The 27290-nt window shown below is 43.7% G+C and overlaps 1 protein-coding gene across 2 annotated transcripts in view; it reads left to right on the top strand.

Moving 5' to 3' along the window:
• LOC137434520 (guanine nucleotide-binding protein G(olf) subunit alpha-like) overlaps window positions 1–27290 on the top strand; it is a 152409-nt gene that overhangs the window by 56650 nt on the left and 68469 nt on the right. For both annotated transcript variants that reach the window (XM_068127623.2, XM_068127624.2), the window contains one exon: window positions 23853–23950. In XM_068127623.2, the coding sequence (XP_067983724.1) occupies window positions 23853–23950 (98 nt within the window). The remainder of the gene's footprint in view (window positions 1–23852; window positions 23951–27290) is intronic.

Below are 27290 nucleotides of genomic sequence, written 5' to 3'. Positions count from 1 at the left end.
CGTGGTATCAGACGCACAAAGGGGCGGCTCGCACGAGCGCGGGGTAGCCGCGCCCGCTGCGCAAATAGCGGGAATTGATGTGCGGGACCTCATGGCGCAGATTAATGCAACCATACTAATGGCAAATATGGGGCTAGAAGCAAAAATGGATGCTCAGAGTGAGCGATTAGAGGGCCAAATGGGGGGCCAAATGAGGGGAAAAATGGGGGAAATGGAGGAACGGCTAGAAGCTAAATTTGAGGGGTTAGACAATAATTTTAAGGAGTTAGACAAGAAATTTGAGGGGTTAGACAATGGGATAGAAGGAGTGAAACATGGGTTAACGGGGGTGGAAAACAGAATGGCTGCCCAGGAGAATCAGTTAGAGGGGGTGAAAAATGGGCTAATGGGGTTAGAAAATAGGATGGAGGACAAATTGCGGGAAATAGGGGAACAATCCGCCCGGGAAATCGAACAGATGGGGAACCAGATGGAGGAGGTGAAGGAGGAGATACGACGAGGTGTAAGTGAGGAGGTCTCTGGGCTACGCGAGGAGGTAAAGCGAGGCGAAAAGCGTATGGAGAAAGAGGTGAGAAATAATACGGTTAAGTTACAGGGGGGAATAGAAGATCTGACGAAAGGAGTAGAACAGCTGACAGTGGGACAAAAGGAACTAACGGACCAAGTGGAAAAGAACACAGCAATCATCGGGGGTTTAAAAGCAACACAAAAGGACATAAAAAATGAATTAATAGCAACACAAAAGGAATGTCAAATGGTACATGAGGGATTGACGAAGAGGTTGGAAGAGGTGACAGAAGCAATGGAGACGAAGGACCGGGAGGTAAGGACGCACGTAGAAACGGTTAAGGTGGCGTTAGAGGAAGAAATAGAGGGGGCGCACCGGGAGATGAAGGAGGTAAAGGAAAAATTAGAGGAGGTGGAAGAAGGGGTGAGTGAAATTAAAAAGAGACGGAGGGAAACTAAGAGGGAGATAAAGGAGGAAGTCATGGAATATGTACAGGGTCTGTGTTCAAATCATGATGCGGTGCTCACTGACCAAATAAAAAGTTTGCAGGTGGCAGAGGAGGTGCGACGAGGTACGGAGGTGAGTGGCAATGTATATGATGTGAGGGGAGATTCAGTCGGCTTGGGGATTGATTTGGATCCGGGTGTTCGTGAAAGGCCGTTGGTGAAGTGTGTGACAGGTCAGGTGTGCGAAAAAAGAGGTGTGCGAGAATGTCCGACCATGGGGTGTGTGAGGGAAAAGTGCACGCCGAGGAGTGAGTGTGCCGTCAGGAGTGAGCCGGTCGGAGCGCGTGTGCGAGAGGGTACATGGAAGCGCGGTGTGGTGAGTGTTACGGAGGAAGTAACGAGAGAGTGTACACCTGTGGTGAGTGTTACAGAGGATGTAACGAGAGAGTGTACACCTGTGGTGAGTGTTACAGAGGATGTAACGAGAAAGTGTACGTCTGTGGTGAGTGTTACGGAGGAAGTAACGAGAGAGTGTACACCTGTGGTGAGTGTTACGGAGGAAGTAACAAGAGAGTGTACACCTGTAGTGAGTGTTACGGAGGAAGTAATGAGAGAGTGTACACCTGTGGGGAGTGTTACAGAGGATGTAACGAGGAAGTGTACGCCTGTGGTGAGTGTTACAGAGGATGTAACGGGAGGGTGTGCGCGAGAAAGGTGTGTAACGGACGGGTGCATGAGGAAAGAGTGTGCCGTCGAAAGTAAGGGTGAGTGCGCTGTCAAGAATGGAGGTGAGAGTATTGAGAGTGACAAGGAGAGTGAGTTGGTTGTGACAGGTGAGCGAGGATGTACACCTGGGATGGAAGGATGCACACCTGGAATGGTAGAGCGTGTGTGGGAAGGCACATTTGAGTTGGTAGTGAGGCACGTGGTTGGGTGTGCGAATGAGATCACACCTGTGATTGTCACAGAGGAGGTGACCGAGGAGGGGGCGCGAAGCGGTGTATTGGTGAGGTGTGCGAGCAACGAATGTGTGCCAAAGTGTTCGGTGGTCAGGTGTGTGACCAAGTCGGTGAGCGGAGTGAGTGTACCGAGGTGTGAAAGAAAAGGTACGAGGAGAATGGGAACGGCTGCATGTATGAGCAAGAAAGAGGTAGTGTATGCATGTAAGCCTGCAGGTGAAGCGTCGACGGTAACCGGGTTAAAGGTTAGGTCGACTTTTAGCCGGATCGGGCCCTCGGTGCGTGCCGGGCTTCGCGTGCCGCGAGAACCAGCGGAGATCCGAGCCACGGCGGGTTCGAAAGGACCGCCGTGCGCGATCCACGCTGGGCCTAGCGTGGAGCGGCCGCGTCCGGGCTCCACAAGGCGGAGCGGGCAGCTCGATAGGAAGGGTCGTCATGGCGACCACTTTCTATTGAGACGTGCCGGCAGGTCGAGATCGGGACATTGGATGGCTCCACGCCGAAGTGGTGCATGGGATCTCGGCCCGGGTAAGCCTCCGTCCCTGCCCCGAATGCGGGACGTATCCAGCCGCTGGCACAAAACGACCCGCGTTCATTGCTCGGCTGTACGAAGCCGGGCTGTAGATGTGAATTGGCGCACCGAGAGGATGTAATAAGTAGACGGGTGATGGTGATAGTGATAGTGATTTAAAACGAAATTTAGAAAAGTGAATAGAATTGGCAGTAAATGGAAAATTTTTGAATTGTTGGATTTGGACGAGCGAAATTGGTAGTGAGAGACCCCCGATGTGGTGGGATGGCAAATCCACCATCCCTCACAGGTGGGGGCAAAGGAGCAATAGATTATGGGGTGTATGGCAGTGAAAACTAGCCCGGGTGGGTTAGGTTATATGGATAGGGCCCTAGAAGATGACATTAGGTGACGTTAAGGTTAGTTAGTGACTGATACCTGTAGTGGGGACGCAGGTAGTTTAGTATGGATGATAATGACGAGGGAGCGCAATAGTTTAAAGGGACGACTGGGAAGCGCAAGTTTCAGAAGGGAGTAGTTAGCTGAGATGATGCCGTGTGTGTGAGGATGGAACAGGTGTGATTGCACAGGTGTGCAACTGAACAGGTGTGTGGAGCAGTGTATGAGGGAGTAGTGGTGATTGCGTGTTGTGTTGACCAAATGGTCCAGGAAGAAAGGAGGGTGCAGGTGGCACCAGGTATGATTGCACAGGTGTGCAACGACAGGTGAATGAAAGACAGGTGTATGGAATAAATGGTATGGAGTATTGGAATGGATGGTCGTGGAGTGAGTATGGTGGAAATTGTGGAGTGGAGTGGATGGTGCGAAGGTGTGAATGGGGGAAGAGTGGACCCCCATCACGGATACCCGGGGCGGGTAGTGTAAGTGTTAGGTAGAGAGTACAGGTAAATTGTGGTTGGATATTGGCATCTGTGGTGCGGGTGACAGAATGGTATGTGGATGGGTGCGTTGGTGTTGTGGAAATGGCTGGGCGTGTAGCCTGTTAGTGTGTGTAGTTGGTTTGGGCACTCCACCACTGTAAGGATGTCGGCCAGGTGAGGCCGCAGGTGGGCTCTGGGAGCCGGTAGTAGTTGTTGTGGATGGGGCCCGAGGATCCGGAGGACGGACCCGGGTAGCCCAGTGCCAGAGGGCACCATGGGGTGACAGAGCCAGGAGAGGGGCTGTCCCCAGGTAGTTAGGTTAGGGTGAGGAGCTAGGTAAGCTCGGGTGGCAACTACAGTGGTGGAGGTGTGCAGGTGGGTAGACCTGTTGGGAGAGGTACACGTCGCAGCCCAGAAATTGTGCTAGAGCACCGGGAGATGAATCGGGGGAGTGAGACCCCAAATTGAGGAGCACCACAGTTTGGCCAATGGGAATTGGTTATTAGAACCCATAGTGTAAGTTGGCCAATGAATTGGCAGGGAAAGACCCCGGGTAGTGTAAAGTGTGTTAAAATCATTTAGAGGATAGTTAGGATGAAGGATCTCCTCACACCATCTGCATCCACTCACCTGAGGTGACAGGTACTCCACACCATGCCATGTTTGATTATTTTTTACTGTGCAAATGTTTGGGTTGTGAGACGCATCATGACGTGGGTGTGACATTGTGCGTAATTCCATCTCTCCCTCCTTTTGAGGATTGATGATGAATTGATGATGGCAAATTTTGAAGTAGAGGGATTGTGGTGACGAATTTGGTATAAGGGAAATATGGGGAAGACGTGACAGTAGTGACGAATTTGTAAATGGGTAGATTTTGTAAATATGGGGTAAGAGCAAGGGTAGTGTAGGTGACAGGGGGGTGACGTACGGTAGGGACGAGCTTTCTCACTTCGCCCTCCGTACGCATTTCACCTTGCATTGCCTTGTTTGACGTGTACCCTTGTGACCTTACCCCTCGCTCAATTGTCTTTCTTTTGTCTCCCACATGACCTGTGCGCCATTGGGTGCCGAGGGGAGCGTGCGTGAGGTGGCCATTGTGCGCCCGAGATTCCCAGAACCAGCACGCATTGCGTTGATGTACCACTTTATGGACCGCTGTTCGGCGGCCAAGTACCACTTGATGGACCCCAGGTTCTGGGGCAGAGCACCTCTGTTGGAGACCGGCCATAGTGGCCAGGGAATCTTGCTTGCGGACCTCGGTAAGGTGGCACCTATGCCAAACAGGTGGACCACCCTTAGTTGGCCCCTGAGGCCCTAAATAATAATAAAAAACGAACACAAGTTGTGCTTTTTATTATGTCCAAATAGGCCGCATGAAGCCAGAAGACGTCAGGAAGAACATCGGCCCAGCAGACAAGGAGAAGACCACCACCAGTTGTTTTGTTGTGTTTATTATGAACCATGGTGACTGCGCACCGAGTGGTGCTTTGTGGTGCTGGTGGTGCTTTTGGGTGCTTTTGGGTGCTTTGGTGGTATTGGTACTGGTGCATCGATGCAATGCGTGCTGTCTCCTCCCTCCCAACAGGAATTTCTTTCTCTTGTTCCCTAAAAAGAAAAGAAAAAAACACACAGGTCCTGGGTTGCGTTGTAAATAAGAAATCACGTCATTGTAAATAATGCTCCCCACCGTAAATGTATAGTTTCAGAATAATTCCGTAATTCGGTTAGCTGTGGGCTTGAGTCTGTTAGACAGGATGCAATGCAATAGGGGGACATACTTATTTGTGTTTTAAAATTGTCACACTCAGGGTCAGGTTAATTGTAGAGGGAATTACACCTACATGTCACACTCAGTTAAGTCTAGTAGGCCCGAGGACGTGCCTGAAGAAAGGAGGGTGCAGTGTAACGATTTTGAGAAGTGTAACGGGTTTTGAGAAGTGTAACGGGTTTTGAGGAGTGTAACAATTTTGGAGGAAGGGTAACGGATGTGAAGAGTATGGTTTTGGTATGGTAACATCCTGGTAATGTAAATAATGGTCGCAGCCGTCCTCCTAATTAATTTCATAGAACATACACGCAGGTCACGATATATCTTTTAAATAGTGTATTTCCTTATTCCATGTAGGCTAAGTATGTGTTTTCCACTAGATTGACTTTGCATTGTATCAAACAAAATAAGCGTAGGCCCTTCCAATTTCCCCAAAACCTCCCTTCCATTTGCCTTCCGCATTTTGGTCGGTTTTTCTCTTCAACCACCATTGGCCACGAGGTAAGGTTGGAGAAGAAAGGCGTGGCTCCACCTCGTCAGAAGAGGGCAGGAGTGAACCGGCCCTAACAGCCAATCAACACCGCGGTGAGTGACCCGGTAGGCGTGCCCTCGGAGCCGGCGGCTTGATTTCGGCCGAGGTGATAAAAGCGACTGTAAGGGACTGCTTTACCAGATGACTGAAGATGAGCTGGAGATGACTGGGGAGAGGCCTTGAGAGATACGCTGGGGGATGACCTGGAAGAGGAGCGCAATCCACCGCAAGCCCTACCTACCTGCCTGCAATATCCCCTGTCGTTGGAGAGACGCGCTGAACGGAGGGAGACGGCTCCACCCCAGGAAGAGGAGCAGGTGTGCCGAGCCAGCGCGTGACGGCCGCGGATACGCGACGGAGGTTTTCCCGCCAAAACCGCGAGGGGTTGAAAGCTGCTGCCTCCGACCTTGCCTTCCTCAAGCAATCAACCTCGAGCCATTACCTGCCTGCAATATCCACCGTGTGAGTGTGAACGTCCTGTCCTACTCGTTTGTCTTGGGGATTAAGTAAATGAAATAGAATAAGTTAACAATGCACTGTGTGACTGCTCTTTTCCATCTATTGCTGTAAATAATATTGGTCGCTCTAAAATATTGCTTGTGTGTGTATAATAAATCTGTTCTTCCTCCAAACTCTGTCTTTCTTCTCTCTTCTTCTCTTTCGGTCGCTTTAGAGGTTTCCCAATTGAATATCTGTAGCGCGATTAGTCAACGTTCGGGTGGAATCGGGTTCTAATCGGGGAGTAACTGTTCGGACGCGGTTAAATACACCACCGCTCGGTAAAATAACATCCAAAAACCGTGTCCGTAACAATATGTATATATATATATATATATATATATATATACAGTATACATATATATATGTATGTATGTATGTATGTATATATATATATACACACACACAACAACATGCATTTTAAGGCCTTTTTTCCTGCTAGAGCAGGGTTAGCCTTGCAGGCCCCATGACAATCATCATCGTTCCCTTTTTGAGGCAATGTATTTATGGCTGGATGCCCTTCCCGACCCCAACCCTTTAGTCGCTTCTTACGACACGCAGGGATACGGTGTACCTATTCTAAACCAGGGAACACACCGGCACACACATATACAGACACAAACATACATGCATACATACACAGACACAGACACAGACGCGCGCGCACACACACACACACACACACACACACACACACACACACACACACACACACACACACACACACACACACACACCTTACATTACCCCAGCACGCCCATCTTTCTTATCACTGAATCAAATTGTTATTCATTTTGACGGATTTCCCACCTGTTCAACTGTGTCCCATAGTGACCACAGAAAATGTTTAAAATGCATTCGTCTTTGAATGTTTCATCAACAATGTTGTTTTTGCTGTTGTTATTGTATTTATCAAATTGTATTTAGTGTCTTTGTTTGAGACCTGAAAAATCGCTTGTATTTACCTGCTAACCCACTCCATATGTTGACATACATCTGACCAGTTGTTTAAATCTGTTAAGTTCTGTATGATGTGCTTGTTCACTCTGTCTTGATTTATTTCACCTGCACCTGTACCATAGCACAACTTTACACGAATGTTACCGTCTAAAAATGGCATTAGTACAATGTGGATTGGAAAATCATTCAATTACACAAAATAATTTTTATTATTGATAATGATTTGTAATTCTTAAAAACAGACTGAAGTGTGAGTTTGTTTTCCTTTTATAATTCCATCTTTTTAAATAGATGTCAGCTGTAGCCAATCCAAACAATGTGATTATCAATTGCCAGTCGATAATCATATCGATGAATTTTAAAATGTTTCCGAATGTCAGGCTTTATATTTTAATGGCTTTAATTTTAAAATTATATTAATTTTAATGCAATTTTATTTTAACGCTAATTTTAATGCGAATTATTTTAATTATTTAATGCTTCATATTTTAATGCTTTATATTACAATGTCTATTAATTTTAATGCTAATTGTAATGCTAATTAATTTTAATTATTGAAAGCTTTATATTTTAATGCTTTATATTACAATGTCTATTAATTTTAATGCTAATTGTAGGGTTAATTAATTTTAATTATTTAATGCTTTATATTTTAATGCTTTATATTATAATTTATATTAATTTTAATGCTAATTGTAATGCTAATTAATTTTAATTATTTAATGCTTCATATTTTAATGCTTTATATTACAATGTCTATTAATTTTAATGCTAATTGTAATGCTAATTAATTTTAATTATTTAATGCTTTATATTTTAATGCTTTATATTATAATTTATATTAATTTTAATGCTAATTGTAATGCTAATTAATTTTAATTATTGAAAGCTTTATATTTTAATGCTTTATATTACAATGTCTATTAATTTTAATGCTAATTGTAGGGTTAATTAATTTTAATTATTTAATGCTTTATATTTTAATGCTTTATATTATAATTTATATTAATTTTAATGCTAATTGTAATGCTAATTAATTTTAATTATTTAATGCTTCATATTTTAATGCTTTATATTACAATGTCTATTAATTTTAATGCTAATTGTAATGCTAATTAATTTTAATTATTTAATGCTTTATATTTTAATGCTTTATATTATAATTTATATTAATTTTTAAGCTATTTTATTTTAACGCTAATTTTAATGCTAATTATTTGAAATTATTTAACGCTTTATATTTTAATGCTTTATATTTTAATGCTTTATATTACAATGTCTATTAATTTTAATGCTAATTATTTTAAATTATTTAATGCTTTATATTTTAATGCTTTATATTTTAATGCTTTATATTACAATGTCTATTAATTTTAATGCTAATTGTAATGCTAATTAATTTTAATTATTTAATGCTTCATATTTTAATCTATATATATAAAACACAGTTTGTGTGTGTGCGTGTAATGTTACCGATAGACTCCTAAACGGAGAGGATCACGTGCTTGATATTTGGCATAGACATGGCCATTGAGCCTGGGACGAACATGACTGACCTCAAAATATTTGACGATCCATATTTTTTATTCATATTTACCTCAGCGCATTTCAGCGCGGAATATTATCACAGCCGGTGCCAGAGCAGCTCGCTGATTCGCTCAGAGCGATCACGTGATGTTCTAACCCCGCCGCCAGACTGATTCGCTCAGAGCGATCACGTGATGTTCCATCCCCGCCGCCAGACTGATTCGCTCAGAGCGATCACGTGATGTTCCATCCCCGCCGCCAGACTGATTCGCTCAGAGCGATCACGTGATGTTCCATCCCCGCCGCCAGACCACTGAACTGAAAATATATCGAATGACCATTGCCATTCACACCACATAGGCGGAGATGCAGTTACCGGGCGCCATCTTGGTTGGCACTCGATGCTGGGTGATGGTGATTTCCGTCACACGTTTGCACGTAATTCAGAGCGAAAAGCGATTTCGTTTTTTCACCTTTTGTACGATCGTGTTTTGTGTCGATTTTGTGCGATATGAATTAAACATCTTTGAAACAGCTGTGAAACATCTTTCCACAACCCTTCCGTAACCGATTGGAGCAGTTTATTGCCGCACAAAATGGCATTTTAACAGTTGTCTGGCTTTTAAAATCTGGACACGTTCAAAACAAACGAGATCCGCGAAGCGAGTTGGTCGAGTCGTGCGAGTCGGGCTAACCAAGATGGCGACACGGCGGCTTCAGTTTTCACGGAGTATGAGCGTTCTATATATTTTCAATTCAGTGCGTCCGACTCGCTCACAGTACTTGATTTGTGGCATAGACATGACCATTGGGCCTTCACGGTGTAATTTGTGCGAGGCTTTTGTCCGAGTGAGCTTGAGTCGAGAGGGCGAATGTACAGGTTGGGAATGTACGGGTCTCCCTTCCCCCCGCCCGGCAACGCCGGTACTGGAGGGCGTCACAGGATAGGTGAGTCTCCAAAATCCGCTTCGTGCTGTTGCGAAGATGCTGGACGATGTCGCGATTGTTGTGCTGCTCTCCGACCATGAGAACTGCAACGTCATTGTTGACTGGCCCTCCCCTTTCCCTCCACCCTACCCCTCCACCCTACCCCCTCCCCCCTACCCCTGCACCCTACCCCTCCCACCCTACCCCCTCCCCTTCTCCCCTCCCTCTCCCCCCTCCCCCTCCCTTTCCCCCTCCCTCCTCCCCCTCCCCCTTCTCCCTCCCCTCCCCCTACCCTTCCCCTCTCCCTCCCCCTACCCTTCCCCTCCCTACCCTCGGTCTGCAGAGAGTGAAGAGGCTACTGCCTGCCAATCTGAGGGATGAGAGATGGAGCGGCAGAGGGTGGAGTCATCAGCAAAATGATAAAGATGATTTTCCAAGAGTCGCCTCTAACCCCCTCCCTCCTCCTCCCTCCCCCTCCCCCTTCTAACCCCCTTCCCCTCCCTCTCCCCCTCCCCTTCTAACCCCCTTCCCCTCCCTCTCCCCCTCCCCCTTCTAACCCCCCTTCCCCTCCCCCCTCTTCCTCCCCTCCCCCCTCTCCTCCCCTCCCCCCTCTCCCTCCCCTCCCCCTCCCCCTCCCACCCTCCTCCCCCTCCCCCTCCCCCCTCCCATCCCTCACCCTCCCCCCTCTTCTCCCCCCTCCCCCTCCCCCTCCCATCCCCCCTCTTCTCCCCTCTCCCCCTCCCCCTCCCCCTCTTCTCCCCTCTCCCCCTCCCCCCTCTTCTCCCCTCCCCCCTCTTCTCCCCTCCCCCCTCTTCTCCCCTCCCCCCCTCTTCTCCCCTCTCCCCTCTTCTCCCCTCCCCTCCTCTTCTCCCCTCCCCTCCTCTTCTCCCCTCCCCCCCGTTCCCCTCCCCTCCCCTCCCCTCCCCCTGCCCGGCAATGCCGGGTACTTCTGCTCGTGCTTTATATTACAATGTCTATTAATTTTAATGCTAATTGTAATGCTAATTAATTTTAATTATGTAATGCTCTATATTTTAATGCTTTATATTATAATTTATATTAATTTTTAAGCTATTTTATTTTAACGCTAATTTTAATGCTAATTATTTGAAATTATTTAATGCTTTATATTTTAATGCTTTATATTTTAATGCTTTATATTACAATGTTTATTAATTTTAATGCTAATTATTTGAAATTATTTAATGCTTTATATTTTAATGCTTTATATTTTAATGCTTTATATTACAATGTCTATTAATTTTAATGCTAATTATTTGAAATTATTTAATGCTTTATATTTTAATGCTTTATATTTTAATGATTTATATTACAATGTCTATTAATTTTAATGCTAATTATTTTTAATTATTTCATACTTTATATTTTAATGCTTTATATTACAATGCCCATTAATTTTAATGCTAATTTTAAATCTAATCAATTTTAATTATTTCATACTTTATATTTTAATGCTTTATATTACAATTTATATTAATTTCAATGTTGTTTTTTTTAATGCTAATTAAATTTAACTATTTAATGCTTTCTATTTTAATGCTTTATATGATTATTTATATTAATTTTAATGCTATTTTATTTTAATGCTAATTTTAATGCTAATTAAATTTAACTATTTAATGCTTTATATTTTAATGCTTTATACGATACGTTATATTAATTTTAATGCTATGTTATTTTAATGCTAATTTTATGCTCCCCCTCCCCCTTAATTATTATTTATGCTCCCCCTCCCCCTTAATATTAATTATTTAATGCTTTATATTTTAATGCTTTATATGATAATTGATATTAATGTTAATTCTATTTTATTCTAATGCTAATTTTAATGCGAATTGATTTTAATTATTTAATGCTTTCTATTTTAATGCTTTATTTTACAATTTATATTAATTTTAATGCTATATTTATTTTAATGGTCAGAGATTATTCATATCCAGAATGCCTTCCACGTGTTGGATTGGAGTTCCTTTTGATCATCTCCAAATAATGTGTTAACGATTTGCCAAACCTCTTTCAGTTGGTTTATTTAAGGTATCAATCTTGATTATACTGCTATGAATTAATCCACAGACATTCTATTTGCTGAAATCTAACCATTTGAAGATCTATTTTGGTGTGTCCATTTACGTCAAGAATTAAGTCCTAAAAGCATAAATGATGATATTTTTGCCAGGAAGTTGTATATATTTATCAGTAATTCTTTCATTTAATTCATATGGGCATGCGTTTATTAAATCTTACATCCAGTAAGGTTCTCGACATCAATGTAATTGTGTGATTTCCTCCACTCTATTTGACACCTACTCCTATTTGACTTTTCCTTATTTGATTATCCTATTATCTCCTATTTGACTCTATTTGAGTTCGGACAAAACACACAAACATACACACACCTGTTCTATGCTGCTGTACAGCTGCTATTCACCCGGCCAAATAACTATTGTTCCTGTCATCTTCACGTTAATTTGATGCTGTTAGTGGTCTTTGCTACACTCAGACATCCAATCCCCAGCAACACGTTTTGCCATCCTTTTGCCTGATAATAGCAAAGTCGATGCGGTTCCTCTTTGATTCGAGATGAGTTCAGACAGGTGTCCTTTTTGTAGAATACCATACTCCCATTTAGCATACTATTTTTTTTATGCAATACCTTAAGCTCATAATGGAGTTGCCACTCACACACACATGGACATACTGACGAGACAAACACTTAACACAACCACTGAGCTTTTGGGGGGTCAGTGCCGTCACAACAATGGCGTCACAACACAACAATGGAAACAGGCATTTCCTGAGGAGGATATCCTCCTGTCCATGGATGCCAACTGATGGGGATTATAGTGTTCTATCCTTTTAAATGCTGAGTGTCAAGCAAGGAAGCAGCCCACACCATTTTTGAAGTCTTCGGTAAGCTTATAACTCTGCCGGTGTTTGAACCACTGACCTTCCAGACATTGAGCGGATGGACCCTCTAAGCATTATACTAAATTGCTTTATGTTTTTGCACCAATTCTCTTCAAATAAAATATTGGTCCAATCCACCCAATTGAGGTTTTTTTAAATTTAGGCACCCCTCCCCCTCCGGCACCTCCTGCTCATTTTGATTTTAAGTGGTCTAAGGTAAAACACTAAAAACACACATTTTTTCCTTGCCGTCCCCTTGTATCTGAGTCGATCGAGATGATATTTGGCAAAATTGTGCTTTAGAACCAGAGAGAGAGAGAGAGAGAGAGAGAGAGAGAGAGAAAGAGAGAGACTTTTAAGGTCTTTTATTACAAAAGTATAAAAAGCAAAACAAAACAAGTAATACAATAGCAGTCAACAAAATAATTAAATCAAGGAACTGAAAAACATGATATTAATTAGAGCAGCAAAAAAAGTTCATCTCCCTCCACCTTACACAGGACTTCAGCTTTGCACCATTTTTGAACAAAGTGATCAAGCCGAGAAGTCTCTCGGTAAAAGTTAAATTCAGAGAGAGAGAGAGAGAGAGAGATAGATAGATAGATAGAGTCACGTGAAAAAGTAAGTACACCCCATGTAAAGTTTTGACTTTTTCAACATATTTCAACATACAGCTATTTGATCTTCATTTCAACAATATTGAGAGATAAAGGTGATATAATATAACAAATATCATGAAACATTTACATTTTGTAGTCCATTGTATAATTTAAATAAACATAAATGCAAATTTTGCATGTGGAAAAAGTAAGTACACCCCGACATTAATCACTGCTTCAAATACCTAAAATTAGAATCAGGTGCACCAGCTCAGGTGCAAATGATTAGAACATCATCAGAGAGGATCTTGGAGGAACCTGTCTTATTTAAACCTCAGACATTTAGTTTGGTTTGCTCTTTGTTGTTGGAAGTGTGCGGCGTCACCATGCCTAGATCAAAAGAGCTCTCTGGGGCCTTCAGAAAGAAGGTTATAGATGCCTATGAGACTGGGAAGGGATTTAAAAAGATCTCCAAACAATTTGAAATCAATCATTCGACTGGCTGGAAGATCATCTACAAGTGGAGAAGATACCAAACAACTGCCAACTTGTTCAGGCCAGGACACCCTAGCAAGTTCAGCACAAGAGCAGACCGCAAGATGCTGAAAGAAGTCTCTAAGAACCCCAGAATGTCATCACGGGACCTACAGGTAGGTCTTGCCACTGTTGATGTCAAAGTGCACGAGTCTACCATTAGAAAGAGGCTGCACAAATTTGATCTACATGGGAGGTGTGCCAGGAGGAAACCTTTGCTGTCCAGAAAGAACATCAGGGCAAGACTAAAGTTTGCCAATGAACACATCGGCAAAGACCAGCACTTCTGGAACCATGTGCTCTGGACAGATGAGTCAAAGGTAGAGCTATTTGGCCACAGTACCAGAAGACATGTTTGGCGAAAACCAAAGACAGCATTTGACCACAAGAACCTGATACCAACTGTACAGCATGGTGGTGGAAATATTATGGTTTGGGGCAGCTTTGCTGCATCAGGGCTTGGGCAGCTCACCATCATATAATCCACTATGAATTCTTCATTGTACCAGAGGGTGCTTGAGGTTAATGTGAGGCCATCTGCAGAGAGTTGAAGCTCAACCAAAGGTGGACCTTGCAACATGACAATGACCCAAAACATACCAGTAAATCCACCAAGGAATGGCTGAAAAGAAAGAAATGGAGGGTTCTGGAATGGCCAAGTCAAAGTCCGGATCGAAATCCCATCGAGATGTTGCGGGGGGAGTTGAAACGAGCTGTGCATGCAAGAAACCCCTCAAACATCGCACAGCTGAAATAATTCTGCATGGAGGAGTGGGCAAAAATTTCTCTCAGTCGATGTCAGAGACTGGTAGACAGTTATAAGAAATGCCTACTTGAGGTTGTTTCTGCCAAAGGGGGCAATACCACCTCTTAGAGCCAAGGGTGTACTTACTTTTTCCACATGCGAAATGTGCATTTATGTTTATTTAAATTATACAATGGACTACAAAATGTAAATGTTTCATGATATTTGTTATGTTATATCACCTTTATCTATCAATATTGTTGAAATGAAGATCAAATAGCTGTATTTTGAAATATGTTGAAAAAGTCAAAACTTTACATGGGGTGTACTTACTTTTTCACGTGACTGTAGATATATATATGCACTTCGAAAATCTTTGGATTAGAGTTGTCTTCAGAGATTATAAAGGGGTCAAAGGTCAAAATCGGACACAAAATCAAGGTTTTTGGTATGCTATGTCTCGATATGTCAACCAATCCAGTCAACAATTAGCAAAATGATGCGTCACCATGGCCGATACAATTGAAGTAGGTAGACATTATTTTGATGCTTTAAAAAATATTTCACAGTGGGTAAAATATCAAATTGGGATGTGAAATTAAGGTTTCTGGTTTACCAAGTACATTTATCCTTGTTTCAATCTCTCTGTGTTACAATACACCTGACCAGTGATTCAAACCAGCTCCATGGTGTAAACGTGGTGAGAGCGAAGCTCTAAGTCTGTGAACACAGAGGTTCAAACCCGACCAGGTCATACTGTATCAAAGACTTTCAAAATGGTACATGCTGCTTTCTTGCTCGATGCTCAGCTTTAAAAAGGATAGAGCACAAACAAACAACCATAGGTTGGTAATAATAGCACAGGCTTTGATGGGCTGAGTGGCCTCCTACTGCATCGAGGTTCCTTGTAAGAGAATTCATATTATTATTATTACAAGCTAGCTCACATGATCAAAATTGGGTTATTTAAACTTTAGTAAACCACCAAGAAGATTGATGTTTTAAGCTCTAGCAAAAATCTGACGTGACATATCGCCAAAATACCAATAAATGCAAAATACCAAAATATCGCCAACCAAACCAATACATCTGCCAAACCAACACATCAGCCAAACCAACACATCCGCCAAACCAACACATCCACCAACCCGAATCATCCGCCAAACCAACACATCCACCAAACCAATACATCCGCCAAACCAACACATCTGCCAAACCAACACATCCACCAAACCAACACATCTGGCAAACCAAGACATCCAATAAATTAACACTTCCGCCAAACCAACACATCCGGCAAACCAAGACATCCACTAAACTAACACTTCCGCAAAACCAACACATCCACCAAACCAAATCATCCACCAAACCAATACAATCGCCAAAACAACACATCTGCCAAACTAATACAGCCGCCAAACCAACACGTGTCAAAATCAACACAAGTGCCAAACCTACACATCCACCAAACCAACACATCCACCAAACCAACACATCTGCCAAAACAACACATCCGGCAAACCAAGACATCCACTCAACGAATACATCCGCCAAACCAACACATTCACAAAACGAAAACATTGGCAAAACCAACACATTCGCCAAGCCAACACATCCGCCAAACCAACACATCCGGCAAACCAAGACATCCACTAAACTAATACATCCACCAAATCAACACATTCGCAAAAGCAAAACATCCACCAAAACAATACATCTGCCAAACTAAAACATATGACAAACCAACATATCCACCAAACCAACACATCCGCCAAACCAACACATGCACCAAACCAACACATCTGCCAAACCAACACAAACACAAAACTAACACATCCGCCAAACTAACACATCCGCCAAACTAACACATCCGCCAAACTAACACATCCGCCAAACTAACACATCCGCCAAACTAACACATCCGCCAAACTAACACATCCGCCAAACTAACACATCCGCCAAACTAACACATCCGCCAAACTAACACATCCGCCAAACTAACACATCCGCCAAACTAACACATTCGCAAAACCAAAACATTCACCAAAACAATACATCTGCCAAACTAAACCATCCACCAAACCAACACATCCGCCAAACCAACACATTCGCCAAACCAACATATGCGCGAAACCAATACATCCGCCAAACCAACACATTCGCCAAACCAATACATCCGCCAAAACAACACATCTGCCAAACTAATACGGCCCCCAAACCAACCCATCCACCAAAACAATACATCTGCCAAACTAATACATCAGACAAACCAACACATCCGCCAAACCAACACGTCCGAAACCAACACATGCGCCAAACCAACACATCCGGCAAACCAACACATCCGCCAAACCAACACATCCGGCAAACCAACACATGCGCCAAACCAACACATCCGGCAAACCAACACATGCGCCAAACCAACACATCCGGCAAACCAACACATGCGCTAAACCAACACATTCGCCAAGCCAACACATCCGCCAAACCAACACATCCGGCAAACCAAGACATCCACTAAACTAATACATCCACCAAATCAACACATTCGCAAAACCAAAACATCCACCAAAACAATACATCTGCCAAACTAAAACATATGACAAACCAACATATCCACCAAACCAACACATCCGCCAAACCAACACGTGCACCAAACCAACACATCTGCCAAACCAACACAAACACAAAACTAACACATCCGCCAAACTAACACATCCACCAAACTAACACATCCGCCAAACTAACACATCCACCAAACTAACACATCCGCCAAACTAACACATCCACCAAACTAACACATCCGCCAAACTAACACATCCGCCAAACTAACACATCCGCCAAACTAACACATTCGCAAAACCAAAACATTCACCAAAACAATACATCTGCCAAACTAAACCATCCACCAAACCAACACATCCACCAAACAAAATCATCCACCAAACCAAAACATCCACCAAACCAACACATTTGCCAAACCAACATATGCGCGAAACCAATACATCCACCAAACCAACACATTCGCCAAACCAATACATCCGCCAAACCAACACATCCGCCAAACTAACACATCCGCCAAACTAACACATCCGCCAAACGAACACATCCGCCAAACTAACACATCCGCCAAACCAACACATCCGCCAAACAAACACATCCGCCAAACCAACACATCCACCAAACTAACACATCCGCCAAACTAACACATCCGCCAAACCAACACATCCGCCAAACAAACACATCCGCCAAACCAACACATCCGCCGAACTAACACATTCGCCGAACCAACACATCCGCCAAACAAACACATCCGCCAAACCAACACATCCGCCAAACTAACACATCCGCCAAACTAACACATCCGCCAAACCAACACATCCGCCAAACTAACACATCCGCCAAACTAACACATCCGCCAAACTAACACATCCGCCAAACTAACACATCCGCCAAACTAACACATCCGCCAAACTAACACATCCGCCAAACTAACACATCCGCCAAACTAACACATTCGCAAAACCAAAACATTCACCAAAACAATACATCTGCCAAACTAAACCATCCACCAAACCAACACATCCACCAAACAAAATCATCCACCAAACCAACACAGCCACCAAACCAACACATTTGCCAAACCAACATATGCGCGAAACCAATACATCCACCAAACCAACACATTCGCCAAACCAATACATCCGCCAAAACAACACATCCGGCAAACCAACACATGCGCCAAACCAACACATGCGCCAAACCAACACATGCGCCAAACCAACACATGCGCCAAACCAACACATGCGCCAAACCAACACATGCGCCAAACCAACACATGCGCCAAACCAACACATGCGCCAAACCAACACATGCGCCAAACCAACACATGCGCCAAACCAACACATGCGCCAAACCATCACATTTGCCAAACCAACATATGCGCGAAACCAATACATCCACCAAACCAACACATTCGCCAAACCAATACATCCGCCAAAACAACACATCCGGCAAACCAACACATGCGCCAAACCAACACATGCGCCAAACCAACACATGCGCCAAACCAACACATGCGCCAAACCAACACATGCGCCAAACCAACACATGCGCCAAACCAACACATGCGCCAAACCAACACATGCGCCAAACCAACACATGCGCCAAACCAACACATGCGCCAAACCAACACATGCGCCAAACCAACACATGCGCCAAACCAACACATGCGCCAAACCAACACATGCGCCAAACCATCACATTTGCCAAACCAACATATGCGCGAAACCAATACATCTGCCAAACCAACACATTCGCCAAACCAATACATCCGCCAAAACAACACATCCGGCAAACCAACACATGCGCCAAACCAACACATGCGCCAAACCAACACATGCGCCAAACCAACACATGCGCCAAACCAACACATGCGCCAAACCAACACATGCGCCAAACCAACACATGCGCCAAACCAACACATGCGCCAAACCAACACATGCGCCAAACCAACACATGCGCCAAACCAACACATGCGCCAAACCAACACATCCGCCAAAACAACACATCCGCCAAACTAATACGGCCCCCAAACCAACCCATCCACCAAAACAATACATCTGCCAAACTAATACATCAGACAAACCAACACATTCGCCAAACCAACACGTCCGAAACCAACACATGCGCCAAACCAACACATGCGCCAAACCAACACATGCGCCAAACCAACACATCCGGCAAACCAACACATGCGCCAAACCAACACATGCGCCAAACCAACACATGCGCCAAACCAACACATGCGCCAAACCAACACATGCGCCAAACCAACACATGCGCCAAACCAACACATGCGCCAAACCATCACATGCGCCAAACCAACACATGCGCCAAACCAACACATCCGCCAAACCAACAAATCCGCCAAACGAAAACATCCACCAAACCAACACAAATGCGAAACTAACACATTCACCAAACCAACACATCCACAAACCGAATCATCCAACAAACCAACACATCCGCCAAACCAACACATCCGCCAAACTAACACATTCGCAAAACCAAAACATCCACCAAAACAATACATCTGCCAAACTAAAACATCCGACAAACCAACACATCCACCAAACCAAATCATCCACCAAACGAAAACATCCACCAAACCAACACATTCGCCAAACCAACATATGCGCGAAACCAATACATCCGCCAAACCAACACATTCGCCAAAGCAATACATTCGCCAAACCAACATATGCGCGAAACCAATACATCCGCCAAACCAACACATTCGCCAAACCAACACATCCGCCAAACCAACACATTCGCCAAACCAACACATTCACCAAACCAACATATGCGCGAAACCAATACATCCGCCAAACCAACATATGCGCGAAACCAACACATCTGCCAAACCAACACATTCGCCAAACCAACACATTCGCCAAACCAACATATGCGCGAAACCAATACATCCGCCAAACCAACACATTCGCCAAACCAACACATTCGCCAAACCAACATATGCGCGAAACCAATACATCCGCCAAACCAACACATTCTCCAAACCAACACATTCTCCACCCAACACATTCGCCAAACCAACATATGCGCGAAACCAATACATCCGCCAAACCAATACATCCGCCAAAACAACACATCTGCCAAACTAATACAGCCCCCAAACCAACACATCCACCAAAACAATACATCTGCCAAACTAATACATCAGACAGGTGGGAAAAAGAGGAAAGAATGAGTGGATGTGAGCAGTGAAAATCGACTTTCTCAGCTTCCGCAGTTTGGGGAAGAACTTCACACACCTTCATCGTAGATGGGATAACACCGCAACGTACCCACCACATCCAATCTCCTCACCATCTTTCTTTAGTCTGTGCCTTGGGCTTATGTAGGAGCATCTACATTATAACACATGCAGGATAAGGACATGAGGTTACGTCTATGACCTTTCACATGAATTGCAAGAACATCATGGACCGAATTTAGGAAAGGTGTTTAGCGAGCGTCTTGCTAAAGCACACCTATCCTTTAAACACTGACAAAAACATCTTTTTATTTGCACAGATAATTACCCGTTTAAATAGCAATTTACGAAGGGAGATTAACATCTGTTTAGTTGTGCGCGTCTAAACAGCTGATTAGCCTGTGAAACCCCGCCCATATTTACAACATCCAATTGAATATATGCACTTGTATGGAAACAAAGTACCACGGACAATTGGTGTAGGGGTTTCAGGGCATTGCTCCTCATCATAAGGTTGATTCAGGTCATCTTGCATTCGATTGAGCAGCGAACAAAATGATACCTTCAAAAGATCCACCCATCCCTCCTTCGAGATTATCCATCCCTCCTTGGAGATTATCCATCCCTCCTTGGAGATTATCCATCCCTCCTTCGAGATTATCCATCCCTCCTTCGAGATTATCCATCCCTCCTTCCACTCATCCATATCTCCTTCCACCCATCCATCAATCCCTCCTTCGACTCATCCATCCCTGCTTCAACTCATCCATCCCTCCTTCCCCCCATCCATCCATCTCTCAAACCATTGATCATGTAAAAGACAATCCATGAATGTGTGCAATCTCTGTACCCGAGCTATGGTTCCCACATCCCAAATGTATGTCACTCTGGGTAATCTGGATTGAAGTGATCGATGATGGTTTTTCAAACATCCATCTTGTTTCATGTTTGCCTTGTATACATCTATCTATAATTCCAGTAATCTCTGTGTGTATGTGTGTGTGTCTGTGTGTGTGTGTGTTTGTCTGTGACCGCTGTTTCTCGACAACCACGGGTCCGATCTAATTGAAACTTGCCAGATATATTGCTGGGGACCTGAGGATGTGCCTTTTCAAGGTTTGAAATTAATCGGACAAGTGGTTCCCAAGGTATGGTCACCGTACTCGCAAGCCGTTCGCTTTGGCTTTGCGAATGCACCAAACCATTTCATGTAAATAGAGGGGGGAGGGGGGGGGGGTTCTACCGTACTCGCAAGCCGTTCGCTTTGGCTTTGCGAATGGACCAAACCATTTCATGTAAATAGAGGGGGGGGGGGGGGGGTTCTGTGGTCGTTACTGCCACGTGGTTTCAAAGTTTTTTTTTGTTGTTGTTGTTTGCACGCATGTTTTTTTGCACCCACGTACGGGCACGCCCTAGTCTATCTATAATTCCAGTAATCTCTGTGTGTGTGTGTGTCTGTATGCGACCGCTGTTTCTCGACAACTACCGGTCCGATATACTTGAAACTTGCCAGGTATATTGCTGGGGACCCGAGGATGTGCCTTTTCAAGGTTTGAAATTAATCGGACAAGTGGTTCCCAAGGTATGGTCACCGTACTCGCAAGCCGTTCGCTTTGGCTTTGCGAATGGACCAAACCATTTCATGTAAATAGAGGGGGGGGGGGGGGGATAGTCACCGTACTCGCAAGCCGTTCGCTTTGGCTTTGCGAATGGACCAAACCATTTCATGTAAATAGAGGGGGGGGATATAATTTTAGATATATATATAGTACGGGCACGCCCTAGTAGTATAAATTTTATTTGTGGCTATCTATTTATTATGTATGCAGATTTGGTGACGTTTTTCCACTCCTTCCATACCCTTATAGTAATTCTAAAGTTAACTTAAACTGCCAGGAAGTATATCAGAGTACAACTGTAGTTATAACTATGCCATTTTTGCCTAATGTTTGCTTAAAGGCCTTAAGCACACTCTTAAACATATCCTTGCCAACGTGTAAAAGTTTCTTTGTTCATTAAACGCTTGTGATTATGTTTTGATCCGCATTAGCTTAACACTTTTTGATGTTTGGCGATTAACTTTAAACGGGTGATCATCGCACGATTAGCGATTCTAAAAGTGCCTAACTCTTAAATTCCTTTAATAAATTTGGCCCTAAGAGGCAGGTATTGATAAAGCAACAAATTAAGATCTATCGGTTTTAAACCCGGGGTCACTGAATCATGAGCCAAGTGTTCAGATTAGAATGCCAAGGGAACCAACCTCCCGATGCCCTAATGAGAAACAAGAATTCCGAAGGGAAGCGCTTGATGGGACTTTTTAAATGCAATTTGGGAACAGACGTGATATGTTTTCCTTTTGGTTCATATCGGATGTTAGTTAACCAATTTCGGTCAAAATACCATGCTTTCAACTTTAGAGCAGACCTACTGTATTTGAACAAGCATTCTGAGTATTGCGCTGCAATACATGTCCCCTACCGGCAGTCTGTCGTCCGGAAAACTGTTGGGGAAATTACCAAAGTTCAAAGTGCCATAACTTTGTCAAAAATGATCGAAACGTCGTGAAGTTCGAACTTGATCTGTAACTTATCATGAGGAAACCATGTACCAAGTTTGAAATCATTAGCATTAAGAGTTTAGAAAAAAAGTCCGGAAAACTGTTCTTTGCGTGACGGACTGACAGACTGACAGACTGACAGACGGAGTGCAAACCTATAGTCCCCTCCGGTGTATACCGGTAGGGGACTAATAATCATTGAAAAGGCTGGGTTCCAACCCTTTTAGCCCTTCACCCACCACATCCAAGAATAATCCCCCTAAAGTGTGAGTCGTGATTGAAATGAGAATAAATGCATTGAGGAACAACAACAACAACAACATGCATTTTAAGGCCATTTTCCCTGCTAGAGCGGGGGTTAGCCTTGCGGTCCCCATGACAATCTTCTCCATTTTGCCCTATTTTCTGCATCTCTCCTTGTTAACCCCCTCGCCCGCATTTCTTCTTCCACCATCTTTAGCCAAGTCTTTCTCGGTCTTCCCCGTCCTCTACTTCTTTCTACATTCATTTCCATCTCCATTTTTCCTCTACCAAATGCATTGAGGAAGGTTTCAGGTAAATCGCAAGATCGGTTTAAAATGTAATCGGCGATGTACCGATGGGTAAACAAACAACATGCAATTAAGTCTAATGTCTCCAGAATGTATTTCTAAGTTTGGTAAACTTGCTTCAGTTTTAGCACATTTTGCACTTTTACTCATATATATATATAGTTGGCCATATACTTTTTGATATTCTATAAGGTGTGAGCTAGGATCATGGAAAGCACAAACTTGCCCAAGACCTCCCTTTTGCAGGGTTTACAGCTCTATTTGACCTTTGTCATTTGTATTTTGCCAACTGCATACACGTTAGGGTAGTCCAGGTAAATAAAAATAAATAAATAAAAATTCTTCTGTTGGCTTTATGCGCCCTTGTTTGACTATAACAGATGACTCTTCAAAAATGTACTGAAAATGTATAAAAAGGCAACATTTTCAGCAGATGGTTCAGTTCACTAAAAACAAGTCCACTTATGGCACGACCTCTAAATATTACCGAAATAAGCTAAAATTTGGCACAAATAGTTATCGGCCAATACTAACAGGGGCGACTAAAGGCCAGATGAAAATTCGAATTTCATTTTTTTTTTGGACAACTCTGAATTCATGCAAGCCCCATGATCAGGTGCTTCACCTGTCTCGATACAGGAGTTCTTCGACCACGTGAAGGCTTTGTGGGGAGATAGTGGACTGCAAGAATGCTTTTTCCGCTCCAATGAATACCAACTCATCGACTGCGCTCAATAGTGAGTACAATACAGTACCTCATTACCTGTAGACCGGTAGAGGTATAAAGGTAACTCTGTGCTTTAGACTCAGCTTTTTGTACTATATGCTGAGTTTGAATTGGTTTGTGTTCGTGTTTTTCTATTTTTCTTATCATCATGAGTTGTGAAAGCCACTTGGGAAATTAATGGTGCAATTGTAATTATGTCTGTCGAGACGGGAAACTCAGAATTCTCTCCAAACTCCCTTTTCTTCCTGTTATTTGTGCTTTTCTTCATTTTTATTTTATTTATGCAAACAAATGAGCAGGCCTCCTTTACTTGTGAAAAGGATTGAGTGCAGGTAATGAAATAGAGGAATAATGGAGTGTAAAGGGAAAAGGTGTAGATAAGAGTTCCTTGTGGATACTCAAGGTTGAGGATAGAAGTTATCAAACTGGCAAAACGAGACAAGATAATCGAGGGAGAATCGAAAGAAAGCAGGAATAATGGTTTGTGACTATATGGATCAGTGATCTTCCATATAAAACACAATGTCAGTTTGTGTGTTTGTACAAATGTCTGTCCCCTTCATAAGGGAAGGTTTTAAAGTCCAATCTTTTAACACCAATGTGTGGTCACTATGGTCTATTTTTGAGAATAAAACAAAGTCGAAACCATTTTCCATAAAAGAGTAATTATGTCTCTTCTATTGTAATTGTAGACGGTGGCTTGCAAACCGAGGCTCAAGGGCGGTGTACAGAAGCGTTAAAATAAAATACAAGGCGCATGCAGGTGAAATTTGCTGCATGTGATGTGCAATGTGCTGAGAGTAAACCAAGTGTTCATTTACGTCCGTAGGATGTCTCATAAATAAAGAAGATATAAGCACACCTGACACGAGGCCGAGGCTTCAGACTTTGGCGCGCTCACAAGGCTGCACCGCCGAATAAACTGTTCCAACCCATCATATTTGACGAGCGTTTTACTAGTAATGTTATAAGAAAGGTAAAAGTAGTTGGAATGTTTTGTAGCTTTTGTAATTATAACTGGGAAATCGGGGATGAGTAAATAATTCGATTTGCCACGAGAGAGCAAAGGGAGAAGGTGTGGAGATCAGGGATTCCTTGTGGATTCTAAGGTCGAGGAAACATATTGTTGCGGATCTCAACGTCAGCTTTTCCCCTTACCAAGGGGGGATTAGTCCCCTTGTCTTTTACTAGCCGACGTGATCCGGGGCTATGACGTTCCTTCCGGGCGGCGTTGAATAGGGTGGTAGGCCGAATTCCAATTACATAATTACCAACGCCTCCCAGGAACCAAGGAAATAACCCCACCCGAATCATGGTTATAGGTGGAAACACCGAGAGATAGCGAGCCGTGATCCGGGCCGTTAACGAGAACTAAACCCGATCTGAGCAGTTCCGAATCATGCCACGCTTACCCAATGGAGGAAAACACTGATACGGTCGAATCAGGAAAGACAGGAAGAACAGATTGGTTTATTTACACTTTGTACAGGAAGGAGAAGAGGAACACACAGTGCAGTTTATACAGTCTTATACTTATCCCCTGGACACGGGCCCATTTCACTCTCAGACACACTCGCACGGGGATGTAGATGGTCAGGGCGATGGTCCAGGGATGATGGCGTCCAGGCAGTCCACTCCAGTCCCCGACTCGTACCGCGAAGCAGATGGTCAGGGTGGCGGAAGCTCCCCGCGGGTCGTCGACGCGGAGCGGACAATTACGAGGTTAACTGCGGGGCGAAGGGTAGGCTGGCTGGCGGTTACTTCGTGGCTCAGCTGCATACGTAATAAATGAACCGGGCTTTATATTCACTCCTAATATAGTTCACTGCAAAGCGCCTCTCCCAACGAGTCCTTTACGCAGAGCGCGATCCCTTGCAGTTCTTTATAGATGCCCTTTCCTCACAAGTCCTCTCAAGACCAATGCTTGGCTTCAGTCCTCCAGGTCAGTCCTCATACAAAGCCCCTCGCTCATCAGTCCTCCAGGTCAGTCCTCATACAAAGCCCCTCGCTCATCAGTCCTTTCGAGTGCTTTGTGCGCACGCTTTTATAGTGCCGCCCAGCGAACCCTCTGGAACTTGCCAGCCACGCCCTTACCACGCCCCTCACGCCATGTCACCCGAGCCCTGGTTGGTTGTTGGCTCTCACTGTCACCGCCTTCTGACGTGCTGCTTGATGCGGCCACACCTCTTCCTCACGCTCCTCCCCTTTTCCAGGCCTACCTCGTGGCCACCCGACTAGTTTGAGTGAGCAGCTGGCAGCTAACGCTGCCGGCCCAACGCGTAACAAACGAGGTGGATTAGCCGAATCAGGGCGCGGGATGAATGCTGCCCAACGAGGTCGATTGGAGGGTGGCCGCAAAATGAACGGGACCTAAGCTTATTTCTTTTACACAACGCAGGTATCACTAATGGAAATGGCCTTATCCTCACACATACTATGACATAACTAATGTTCTAAGGTGGCCTACGTGTTGCTTGTGGACTAACTATGGGGGCAAACCTTTAACCTTTAATGATCAATATGTGCACTCTCAGAACCGCAACAATATATACAGATGGCTCAGTGACAACATGTCTGCTTCGGAGTTGTCTAATATGGGATCGATTCCGAATGAAATATGATGTGATTACAAACTCTTGTCCCGGTGCATAAAGTACGCCATCTCTTTACATGGATGTTAAGTTGCCTATCGTTTCTGTGAGCGGTCATTTGTGGGGGTGTTGAGATCTCAGTTGGTTCTGGTTCCCCTGGTCATATTCCAATTTCCTGCCATGATTATCACTATAAAAGTAACGGCAAACGACCTTGAGTATGTAACTTGCCTATAATCTGTTTTAGGAGCAATCTCCAGACCAAATGTAAGGTGGCCCATTCAGCAGAGCCAGATTCAGAAGAGCACATTGAGCCACAGACAGCACCAATGACATAATTAAAACAATTCTCAGATACATAGAACTCTCTTTGAATGAGAAGAAAATAAGGACAGACAGAATCTTGAATGATTTGTAAAATTAATGTGCAATGTCGGATACTTTGATGGATTTATTTTGCAGTTTTGTCCTAAATTTGATATGAATAATGATTTTTAAATTGAGCAATTTGAGTGTTAATTAAAGATTGAAAAGAGTAAAAAATTTTGTATGTAATAAAAGTTTATTAATCGACAGAAATTGGAGGGTGGTTATGGGTCAAGGTTACTGTCATCCAGAGATGGTTGTTAGCAGTTCTACCAACAAAATTTAAGGGGGTAAATTGTTGGATGAAGGTAATGTGGAGTGGATAAGGCACAGGTATGATGGGCCAAATGGCCTAAACCTCAGGGACTGGAAACATGATATTTGAGATGATGA

Source organism: Myxine glutinosa, chromosome 10, assembly GCF_964187855.1.
Source record: "Myxine glutinosa chromosome 10, kmMyxGlut1.1, whole genome shotgun sequence".
In the NCBI taxonomy this organism is placed as follows: Eukaryota; Metazoa; Chordata; class Myxini; order Myxiniformes; family Myxinidae; genus Myxine; species Myxine glutinosa.
Note: the sequence above shows the minus strand (reverse complement) of the source record. Positions and strands in the feature narration are given on the sequence as shown.